We start from the raw sequence: 12,592 nt of genomic DNA on the forward strand, positions 1-12,592 counted from the left end.
CACTACTATGCTTGTGGAATGTTGTGAAAAGCTTCTGTGTTGAAAAGAAACATTTTACAAACATAAAATTGTAAAAATGATTAGTGTGGACTTAATGCATTAGCCAGCAATCCAAAAGAACTATAAACTGGTGCATTCACAGGGTTAGTTTTCACAATGCTTTCCACAGCACATTTCAATCAGTTATTTGTTTGTATATTAATAGCCGAGTATTAGTTACCATACAGAAGGTAAGGAACCATCCAAAACTCCACTTTGTTGTTACAGAACCATTTCACATACCATACAATGTTACGATCTGAGTGAAGAAGTTCCGTGACATGCTGGATACCACAAGTGAGGGATGGGACGACTGAAATTTTACATTACCTTTACCGCCGGAATTTTGAATTTTTCAGTTGTACCTTATAAATGGCTGCAAGTAAAAACATGATGTGTACAGCCATGGTGCAAATAAAGGATACACCATGACTTGCAGGAAGAAACCTGATTTATCCCAGACAAAGGGCCTTTCATGTAACTTACCAGCAGTGAATACTTTACTAAAGAACTCTTGTAAGGGCGATACCAGTCCAACTAAGAATGTCAACAGCTGACACAGAAATTTTAAAAGGGACATTTCTTTACACTCCTAAAAGTACAAAGTAGTTTTTTGCAAATCTGACAAAAGATACATAGGGAAGGATTTAAATTTCCAGTTTTCCCCAAGGCATTGTTCATTGTCTAAATAACTTAATTATCAGAGCCTTTAATTTTGACAAAGATCAGTACTGTTCTTATAATTAATGTTTCTTTGCTAACATCTTTACTGAAAGTGGCAACTACCTCAGTGGCTAAATTTGTTTATAAAATTTTATATTATTGACAGTGTCTACATTACTTCATCTTGTTCTGATCAGATGCCCCATTCTCACAAAGAAATTGGAAAAAAAAAAAGAATTTAAATTAAAAACACAGAGATAATAAAATATCCAAAAGGTAAGCAAAAATGTCACAAACAGATGACTGGCAGATTTAAAAAATGTATCATTCCTTTAAAAGTGAACTTAATTTTAACAAATTGTAAAATAAATATTAACTGAAGGTTCGTGGGCTACGATTCTTTAAGCTGAGCCAGACCACACAGCATACTAGAAGTGTCGCACAGTTTATTATGACAGATTAGCTACAATAGGGCTGTTGAAAGATTTGGGATTGTTGCAATTCTAAGATTGTGTCATAAATATCCAAACATTTTATCTCAACTGGGCCTAAACAGGGTACATTTAGGAGAAAATGTCATCCAGTAAAGCAGGGGCTTTAAGGCGCTTATCACAAGGATACTTTCATTTATTATCTGAACATCTGCCTGAAAGTCCCTTCTCCCAGTTCTGTCTTAAAATACCTACAGGTGTTAAAAAAAAAAAACTGGTATGAAAAATTTGACAGTATAATTTGAACCAGATTAGAAGAGTTAACAAGGTGTCTTCTAGTGAAATCTCTAAATTGCGTGCAGTGGAATCAATGTTTTCCGAGATGACTATATTTGCGGTAGAAGAATATTCAAAGGATACAAATACACAGTCAATACACATGCCTCTGAGGATAACAATACAAGTGTCGTTTATATGGTAGTTAAATGCTGTGTACTGCAATGGTGTATATATATTGTCATGTCTCGTCTCGGAGATTGTTTCCCCCACCAAACTATGCGACTCTTCAATTCCACCCAGGGGGGTAAACGTTAACATTTAACATTATACAAAGTTATTGTCTGGTTTTCACCTGCATTATTATCAATCTTTAATTTAATATTATTTATTGTATCAGTATGCTGCTGCTGGAGAATGTGAATTTCCCATTGGGATTAATAAAGTATCTAGCTATCTATCTATCTATCTATCTCTCTATCTATCTATCTATCTCTCTATCTATCTATCTCTCTATCTATCTATTTTCAGGTCTGCACACTAATTACCAATAAGTAGCAATCACTTTAGATAGATAGATAAAGTGTATGGTTTCCTTGCTGTGGCCAGCTAAGCAGGCACAGTTTCATTTCGAAATGAACATTCGTAGGCCAGTAGTAGAACTGACCGGAATGATATGCCTTGCTGTGTTTCAACTGTTTGAAGCATTTATTTTTAAATTATTTTTTGTTATTTTTCAACTACAGTTAAAATACTGTTAATATTTTAAAAAGACAACATTTTTCTTAGAAATTCATTTTAAAAAATGCAAATCTGAGATGAAGATGTGACCAGTTTGTGAAGTCTTATTAAACACATTCCACCATTTTGGCTAAAGTTAAATCAAGGATTTGAGATCAGCATACATCTAAGATTCTTATGTATGTAATCTGCTGGGAGACAGTTTAAGAGATGTCATCAAATTTAAGCCTACTTGCTCAGGCAAAAGTTTATTAGCAAACTGTCAATGATCTCCAGATTTGCAACTAAACTATGAAATCATCCTCCTTACTCGTTTAAAGAATGCAGCCATGCAGTGGCACAACACAACTCCAACAAGTCTACGAGTAGCCTACACCACTGTACAATCTCGTTATGTCAAATATTGGTCATTTATCGTACAAAACATGTAAAGCACGTGGACACACATATCTATCTAGCATGAGTGACATAAAAATGCAGAGTGCACAATGCAAAGCTTTGGATGAAATTCTAAGAGCGTCCCGCTTTCATTTCCTGTGATCTGGTAGACTTGGTGCATCTGCTGTGCATAATATAACATTTACTCTTTACACATTGCCTTTTGTATACTCCATATATTATCTGTAGTACATACACCACTAAATGTTTGAATCAACAGTGATGTTATTCTGTTCTGAATATTGTTAGTTATTTTTCATGACTCTGTTCTTGTTCCTCATGCACCATCATACTGCACACTTTATTAGGACACATTGACAGCAATGAATGAGTTCAGGACAAAAGACGTGCTTTAAAAAGGCATGCTGATGAGTTACATGGAGGCCAGTGGGATACAAACGGTTAGCACACAGAAACAAATCATGATGGACCCTTCATTTACCTATGGCATTCGTGCCACACCCAGGAGTGCCGGCCTAACTTGGGGCGGAAGTCAGCCCGGCCTATGTTGTGAATCTGCCCAGAGAAGCGTAGCAGGCGACGATGGCCATATGGCCAGTTGGCCTTAGCAGCAGAACTGGAAAGGCAGTTTTCTTCAGCTGCGCAGTACAACATGTGCAGTGGTCGGTCCTCGATGTAGGCAGTCTGCTGCACCAGGGGAGCATTTAAGATGAGATCAGAGGCAGCTGATGAGGAGCAAAAAAAAAAGAAAAAGAAAAGGCATCAAGTCAGTTTAACGCGGAATAGACCAAAAGATAAAAATGCCACGTCAGTCATGTTGCCAATTCATCTTTGGTTTCTTGCAGCATTAGTAAAATTCTGTCTGACTCTTATATTTTGAAATCGTTAAACATGGACCTTAATTTTAAATTCCAAGTGAGGAGTTCACTTTTTTCATTTGTTTTTGGAAAAACTGTGGGAAATGAATTTGATGAATTTACTATTTTCTATTCATTTTTGATTATTTTTCCTTGTTTATCAGAGACTTTTGACTGTTTTTATACTAGAGTAATACTTGATTTTTGTTTTCTGTCAAAGTTTCAAAATAATTTTGACCTTTAGGTGCAGCTTCTGCAATTCCTCTTGGCTTGTACTTTTTTACTTTTTGTAAGTGATGGTGACCACTCTTTATTGAACCATTACTAATCAGTGGAGACTACTTCATTTGTGTGTGTCGAGTGTATCTTACTGGAATATATTTTCTTTGTGTTGAAATCAGGATTTCCCTTTATGAGTCTTTTGTTTTCTTGTTCTATATTCTCTTGTGTTCTCCATACTTTACAAGAGAGTGAGCTTTTTTGGCAAATTAGATGCCTTTATTTTGTTGAGTAGTTCGTTTAGCTTTACTTGTGTATTTGCAAAGACGATTTCAAACTTAACCATAATGTCATTGATCTCACAAAGAAGATTAACCATAGTTTCTCTTACTTTCCTGAAGGATGTGCCACTTCTTCCAATTATTATCAATTTACCATGATTGACTCATTTCAATAATGTCATAATTTAATGTCAATATTAGAGCATTAGAACAATCTGGGCAAGAACAGGCCATTCAGCCCAGCAAACCTTGCCAGCACTATCCACTTAATTATTCTACCAAAAACACCATATACAGTAATCCCTCGCTATGTCATGCTTCGACTTTCGCGGCTTCACTCTATCGCGGATTTTATATGTACGCATATCTAAATATATAACGCGGATTTTTCGCTGCTTCGCGGGATTCTGCAGACAATGGGTCTTTTTACTTCTGGTACATGCTTCCTCAGTTGGTTTGCCCAGTTGATTTCATACAAGGGACGCTATTGGCGGATGGCTGAGAAGCTACCCAATCAGAGCACGCAGTTAAGTTCCTCTGTGCTGATTGGCTCAGCGACGGAGCACAGAATTCAATTCCGCTGCGTTAACCAGGAAGTCTCGTCTCGCTCATTCAGGATCAACGTGCTCCTGCTACTGCTTCAGGGGCCATGCCCAAGAACCAACGGAAGATGCTAACGATTTCTGAAAAGGTAAAAGTTTTGGATATGTTGAAGGAAGGGAACAGCTACACCGCTGCAGGACGCCACTAAGGAATCAATGAGTCCACGATTCTTTTTTATTTAAATAGGAGGAAAAGAATATAAGATCTATGGCCGCAGTGTCCTTTAACCAGGGCGCAAAACGAGTTGTAAGTGGATGTAATAAGGCGGTAGTCCAGATAGACTCTGCTTTAGGGATCTGGATTGAAGACTGCCAGAAGAAGAACAACTGCGGTGCTACACAGTCGCCTGAAGAGGCTGCTTTAGAAGAGCTGTAACGCTCTCCTTTGTTGTGCAGTAAAATTAAACTCCTCGTTATCGGACAAGTCGCCGTGTCATTATTGTTGAGTAACATAATTAATTTTCTACGTACAGTACTTATTACATGTACATAGTTTAGTATCACTGTACACACATTTTTCTGTATACAATTTTTCCTGCATTGTACGTATTTATTGCTGGTGGCCTGCCTGTTGTAATGGCTGTAACATATGTGATATCGGAGACGCTCGATATGTTTAAAATAATATTTAGGTTTTACTGTATATAAACAGTGTGTTTACATACATAATTTCAATTAGTCTAATATCTAAGAGAATACAAAGGGTTTATGCTGTATAATTGTGCGGGAAATGTTTATAAGAGTGTGGGTGAGTTTATAAGGGCTTAAAATATATAAAAATAACCATATGAACATATGGTTTTTACTTCGCAGATTTTCACCTTTCGCAGGGGGTTCTGGAATGCAATCCCTGCGATCGAGGAGGGATTACTGTATAGTTTTGAATGTTTCTACAGTCTTACTGTCTATCACACTACTTGGTTGCTTATTCAAAGTATCTATGGTTCTCTGTGTAAAGAAAAACTTCCTAATGTTTATGTGAAATTTACCCTTAACATGTTTCCAACTGTGTCCCATTGTTCTTGATGAATTCAGTCTTGATTCACTCTACCAGTTCCCTTCATAAATTTAAACACTTCAATCATGTGTCCTCTTAATCATCTTTTGCTTAAACTGTATAGGCTCAGCCCTTTTAATCTTTCTTTATAATTCATCCCCTGTAGCCCTGAAATGAGCCTAGTGACTCTTCTCTGGACCTTTTCTAGTCCTGCTATGACCTTTTTGTAGTTGGTGACCTCATCAGCGGATTATAAATATTGAGCAGAACCTCCTTGGACTTGTACTCCACACATCGTGCTATATAACTTAACATTCTGTTTACCTTCTTAATGGCTTCTGAGCACTGTCTAGAAGTTGATAGCATAGAGTGTGCTACGATTCCTAAATTCTTCTCATAAGGTGTACTCTTGATTTTCAGACATCCCATTGTGTATTCAAACCTAACATTTTTACTTCCTACATTTAATACTTTACATTTACTGACAATAAACTTCATCTGTCACAAATCTGCCCAATGCTGTATGCTGGCCAAGTCCCTTTGTAATGATTTAATGGATTCTAGATTATCTGCCAATCCACCTATCTTGGTATCATCTGCAAACTTAACAAGCTTGTTATTTATATTCCAATCCAAATCATTTATATACTGTATATTATATATAAATATATAAAAAAGTAGCAGAAACCCTAGTACTGACTACTGTGGAACACCACTCTTAACATCAGCCAATTCTGATAAGGTTCCTCGCTGTTCATTCCTGTACCTGAGACAATTCTGCACCCATCTAAAATCATCACCCTGAGCTCCCAGTTCTTCTAGTTTGATGCCCAACTTCTCATGTGGCACCTTATCAAATGCTTTCTGAAAGTCAAGATAAATAATTTCATATGCTCCACCTTTATCGTTCCCTTTTGTTGCCTCCTCATAGAATTCCAGCATGTTAGTAAAACATGACCTCCCTCTTCTGAACCCTTGCTGACTGTTTAGTAAAACTCCTGTTCTTGCCATGTGCTGCTCAATCTTATCCTTGTTTATTCCTCCCATTAATTTTCCTGTGATGCACATTAAGCTTACAGGCCTATAGTTGCTTGTATCTGCCTGGTCACCCTTTTTATACAATGAGATAATACGTGCCATTTTCCAGTCCTTCGAAATCTCCCCAGCGTGCAGTGACTTCCTAAAAATATGTGTCAAGGGTTTATATATTTACTCGCTAACCTCCTTAAGACCTCGAGGGTAATATTATGTGGTCCTGGTGATTTGTTTGATTTCAGCCTATTTAATCTGAGTAGCACTTCTCCCTCTACAATTTCCAAATCAATAAGTACCTTTTTAGTAGACCTGTTTACTGTTGGGAGGTAATCTACTTCTTCACTTGTGAAGACCTCAGAAAAATGCTTATTTAGAAAATCTAGTATTCATTGTCTGTATTAATTCCCCTTTACCCTTTGAGTTCTTGTATGTAACTAATTTATTTTGTTTCTTACACCCTCTTGCATTTATGATTTTTTTTTTTTTTTTTTGATCCAAACACTTACTTTCAGAGCAAATGACCCCTGCAGCAAATCGACTGCCGGTCCTTTTGCAGTTAACATTGTTTCCATGGTGTTGACAAAGACTTAGAGACATTTCATTCCCTGTACACTTAACTCCACTTAGCACCATTTCTGTAGTGTTACTTGAATCCCAGTACCAGGTTTCCTTGGCGAAAAAAACAAACATATCTTAGAAAGTAAAAAAAAATAGTTAATGGATACACACATTGCTGTCACAGTTTTCAGCTGCTTAATCAAAGGAAGCAAAAGCTGTGTATAATGAGGAAATGGTCTAGGGCCTCATGTATAACATAGTGTGTAGAATTCACACAAAAACATGGTGTATGGACAAAACTGGAAATGTGCGTACACACAAAAAAATCCAGATGCATAAAACTCAGCATACGACATGTTCCACGCACTTCACCTTTATAAATACCAAAGAACATGAAATTTAACGCAAGTGCACAAATCTATAGCCCCACTCTGATTCCTCCCAGAATTTCACATATTTGTATATGCAAATCAGTATTATTAATATTGATATAATATTATATATATTATTGATATTATATTATCAATATTGCCCCTTTCCTTTAGTGTTTTGTTAAAAGACAATGGTAAAAGCATGTATAAAAAGAAGAATTTCAGTGAATGCAAAGTGGAGGCAAGGAAAAAGGTACTATTTGCTGGCTTAAGCAGTGATATAAGCTACAAAAGGTAGAGCTTGATACAGAGTTATGGAGACACTCGAAAGTTCAAGTTAAGAAAATCGCACAGTGCCCAAAATAAAAAAGTGGTCAGATATCAAAGTTGACATAAAAAGATGAGTTGCAGCCCACTGTCTGTTTATTCTGTCTCAGACAATATTACAAACGCTGACCATCGTACCGAGGACATGAATCCATGTGGTGATGGTGTTGCTATGCTCAGCACATCTTTGGGTGCTGGCTGCACACACACACCTCTGCCTCGGAAACCACTGAGTGAATATCTGGCTGTGTGCTGATGAACACTGTTCTGGTGACACAAAATGCAATAGTGGCTGCTGTAAGAGATGTGGCCAACGAACTAAGGAATATAAGGGCTGAACTATGTAATATTGACCACAATTTAAATAAATTGGTAAAAAAATTAAATGCTGCATCTGATTACCTGTTTTTGCATTCTGCTAATTACATGCAAATGAAGTTGTAACGCTTGCTGATTTGGCTGATCTTTTGGTAGGTCAGGGTCAGGTTCATCATACTGCATCCTTTCAGTTAGCCACGATTGTGTGCCACATTATGCAGCAAACTACATGCGTGCACAATGTAACAGACTTTCTGTGGACTATAGAGCAGCACATTAATGGAGTGGAAATGCTTTCTAATTACATAAGCAAATTCATTCTCCGAAGCCTCCTTTATAGTGTAATGTCAACAATGACTGCCACAACAGATAGATTCTCTGCTGTTTACATGGCTCTTTGAGGTGACTCACTATCTTTAAAAGGACTGCTTGCCTTTTACCACACCAATTGGAAAAAGCACCTGTGACAGTGCAGAGCTGACATTTTTATAGGCTCTCTTGCTATATATGATGCAATGCCAGCTCATTCTTTTGGTGTTTCATCCCTGGCTGATGTAACTTGTTCAGCTCCATTGCAATAGCCATGTGCGTGTACATTTGGAAAAATGGATGCTGCTGCGAATTATTCTTTGATGTTTGACAATTCAACCAAAGTGTAAAAGTGAAATCTAAGATACTGTATCTGGATGAAAAGCGGATAATACCATCCTATACAGCTGGGATGGTGCGACTCAGTGATGTTTATGAAATACCCGATAGGTCAGCAAGTTCACGTTGAAAAGCCCCCATGGATGAAAAACCGAGAGTGGACAGAACTTGCAAAGGAGCAGGTAGAGCACAATTCCCCAAAGTCTGCCTTTGTAAAGACGGTGCCAGTTCAGCACACAACTCCAAGAGGATGGCTCATAGAAATCGAAATCGAAGCCAGTCACTATCATCTATAAATATGCGCTCTCTTCTAATTCTTCCATTTGCAATGTCTTCTAACAACGCAAAGAGTAGCTTATTATATTGCTACAGAATGATCACAATCACATGAATTAAATGTGTAAATGATATGCAGTTCATTTCAGTGTATTTGATAAATCCCACGTCATGGATGCAAGTATGAAGAAGAAGGGAAAAGAAACAGAAGCAGTAGTACTGCTTTAACACTGGGTGCCACCAGTTTGCAAAACCAAGCAGAAATGTGCATACGCACAGTGTGAGGCTGCTGTGAAAATGTGCGTGGCTTTAGTTTAGTTTTGATACATCTCGAAGTGTGCGTGGAAACAGTTGTACCCAACATTTTTATACATGAGGCCCTGGATGATTATAACAGATTGGTAGATATTATTGCTTATTAAGCAAGATTTTTTGTTCAGTTCCTTGCATTTATTTTTACTTTTACACTGTACTGCAGTAAACACATCAAATTTCCTCACAATAATGAAGCTCACCCACATCGTAAAACTGCCAATTCCATCACAGCTCACAGAAAAGACTAGGTGTAATTTTTTAAACCCAAATTACAAAATGCAGCTTGGGGAATTCAAAGAGTAAATGAATGAATGCAATTTATGTAGCAATACACTCATTTGATGTTCATATTTCAATGTCAGAGATTGGATGCCATCAAAGTGTGTTTGAATATTCTTCACAGTGAATGTGAAAATAAAAAACAAAAGCAAGATGTGTGTAGAGCAGTTTAAATAAAGTAATTGTTACAGTGTATGCTGAAATTGATTATCCAGATGTGGGATTACTGTCACACCAAAATCTATTCGGCCATCCATTTTCTGAACAATTACAGGTTGCTGGGAGCTACAGCTTTTCTGGCAGTATCTGGAGCAGGGTGTAATCAAACAGCAAATCCACTAATGGGAACATGGTCACTGTATGTAAGCAGAAGGCAAGCTGAGTGTGCGTTTGAAGCTACAATATTCTACAAAAGTTCTGGCTTTGATAAATTACTACTGCCTTACTGAGAAGATATAAATTTTCTCCAAGTCTTTTAAAATTTCTTTATCTTTGTAAAATATGCTTAACCTATGAACAAATTTTTCCATGTGTGTCTGCCTGACTATGGGCTAAAGTCAGATTCTGCTATCTTATGTATGATCTTTAAGAAAGTGTGTCTATCATTAGCTACTGTATATTATAAACCCTTAGGTGTTAAAATCTTTGAGCTTCCCAAAGCACTTTCCTTCTTTACTTACTGTTATAGCATGCAGGGAGTAGCCGAGTCCTAGTTGGCGGCACACTACCATTGCCTCTTTAGTTGTCCACCCATCACTGCAAATAGTTCCCCACTTCGTACCCCTCTTTATCTCCACTTTGCCTTCATACGTAGTCCGTCCTCCAATAATCCGAATCTGTTGAAAAGCCCTGTGGGATGTCAGCTGGCAAGCATCCTTCTCGGTTATTCTACTTATTCACCTTTGGGGCAGGGAAAACCTGTGAGTCTGCCCAAAGCAGATGATGCACTATTTGTATTGCAGTCACTGCATTTCTGATAGATGTGAGCCAGTTTAATCACTTGCCACAAAAAGTGTTAAATACAGACCTTCATATACTTCTAACACACTTCATGATATTTAATATTCACCTTAATAAAAAGTGTTGTGTCTGTATTTCCATCTGGTTGCTATGTCTTAGACATTCTAACAGATGGAGCACAAGAAACATTTTTTGTAATAAAATGCATTGCATTTGTCATTCCATTAGATGGTGCATCACAGACATTAACACTGCTTTTGCAAATCACATATGGAATAACATATAACAGAGACATGTACACTGCAAACTGTAACACTGAGGTCTACGTTGATTCCTTAGATCTCAACCCATTTTAGACGGGTAGCACAGATACTTCCATTAACGAGATTTCTCTTCTGTTTTGCAGATTATAATCTATAATTTATAATTATAATAATATTATTTTATTATTATTTATACTGTAATTATAAATTCAAATAGTTTTTCTATTAATAAATAATTTGTAACATATACTGTATTAGTATTATTAATCTTCCATATAATGAGTGTTGTGTGCAGTACTACATACACAGAGGCAAAAACTGAATGAACTCGGCACAGAGGGTCTCTCCACATCACCTACAATCAGTGCCAAACACCCATCCTTGCAAATTTATTACTAAGGGAAAGCCATTTCTTATCCATGGCAATTGGAGTTGGGAACAGTACCTTGTGGTTTAAAGTCCAGTGCCAGCAATACAGTTCAGCAGGAAAATTGACTTCTAAGGTATACGTGATATCCTCAAATCTCTAAAGTACAGTTGTGACCAATTAAATGAGGAATATATGATATGAGCTTGAGGTAACCGGTAACATTCATTGACCCATAGAAACAGGTTTCGCATCCATGTTTCACACTGTTGTCAAAAGACAACTGAAAATGTCAGGAGTAAGTGAACAACTATTTAAGAGGGTTGGAGTTCTAACACATCAGGGCTGATAACATCCATTTAATTTCTTGCACTATTATTGCCAGTTGTTTTGTGTAGTAATATGCTATTTTAAATATAAGAAGAGAATCTTCAGATGTTTCCCTAATAACATAATGAGCATATGATAGTTACCAGTGCAACCCAAAATGAAAAAATGTTGCATATTAGTAAGCACATGAATCCTCTAGATGATTTCAGGGCTCATCAGTTATGGTTATGAATCCACCATTGAAAAAATTTAACTTTTTCATGCAGCCTTAAACAAATTTCACTCAAATATTGTATTTTTTTTAACTGGAAGATTTGTAAAATATAATTTTAACTGTTATAATTTAAATTACATTATAAAAGTAATGTATTACCTTGGGGATAGATACAATATACTGTACATGCTGTTCATCTGTACATCTTCAGATGAAAGTCATGGCTTACTATATAACATTTGTGTGAGGTACAAAAATCATGATAATAAAATACTATCTTGTAATACAGGGTGGCTCAAAAAAAAAGTGACTCGCCTCAACCAACAGTGCAAAGAGTGTACATGAACATGCTGAAACAGGCACAGAGATGTATTGACACACAAGGGGATCACTTTCAGCATCTTCTGTAAATGTAAGTACCAAATTTGATCATTTTTCTCTTCACCACTTAATGCAGTCGTCTCAGTGGCGGTGGGCCACTTTTTTGTGGGCCACCCTGTACTAAGTCATACATATGATTGTCTTTCTGTCAAATCTCCTTTGGATAATTTTTTTTTTGCATTACTATTAAGAAAGAATGTTTCTCTGCTCATATCAATGAAGATCTGCATTTGCCACACTTGTAACTTGTGATTAAAACATTTTTATATTTCATTTAAAGAGTGCAGAGGTTTATACTGAAGTCTTAGATGTCATCACAATACAATTTACCGCAAAACCAATGGATTGCTTCTACTGCAGTGTCAGCTGGAATTCACTCCTTTTATTTCTTTGTTATGAGGAGAATTGCATGCCGGATCAGTTGCATTAGTTTCCTACCTAAATA

At 36.8% G+C, this 12,592-nt stretch overlaps 1 protein-coding gene across 6 annotated transcripts in view; it reads right to left on the reverse strand.

The window, feature by feature from the left end:
- The window catches only part of loxl3b (lysyl oxidase-like 3b), a 147,557-nt gene that overhangs the window by 14,459 nt on the left and 120,506 nt on the right, over window positions 1-12,592 (reverse strand). For 5 of the 6 annotated variants that reach the window (XM_028801539.2, XM_028801538.2, XM_028801541.2 and 2 more), the window contains 2 exons: window positions 7,047-7,209; window positions 3,031-3,274 (listed from right to left, as the gene is read on the reverse strand). In XM_028801539.2, the coding sequence (XP_028657372.1) occupies window positions 3,031-3,274; window positions 7,047-7,209 (407 nt within the window). Of the gene's footprint in view, window positions 1-3,030; window positions 3,275-7,046; window positions 7,210-10,312; window positions 10,469-12,592 lie in introns of all 6 variants that reach the window. The other variant, XM_028801540.2, reaches the window with a different exon arrangement.

This window comes from Erpetoichthys calabaricus, chromosome 5, assembly GCF_900747795.2.
Source record: "Erpetoichthys calabaricus chromosome 5, fErpCal1.3, whole genome shotgun sequence".
In the NCBI taxonomy this organism is placed as follows: domain Eukaryota; kingdom Metazoa; phylum Chordata; class Cladistia; order Polypteriformes; family Polypteridae; genus Erpetoichthys; species Erpetoichthys calabaricus.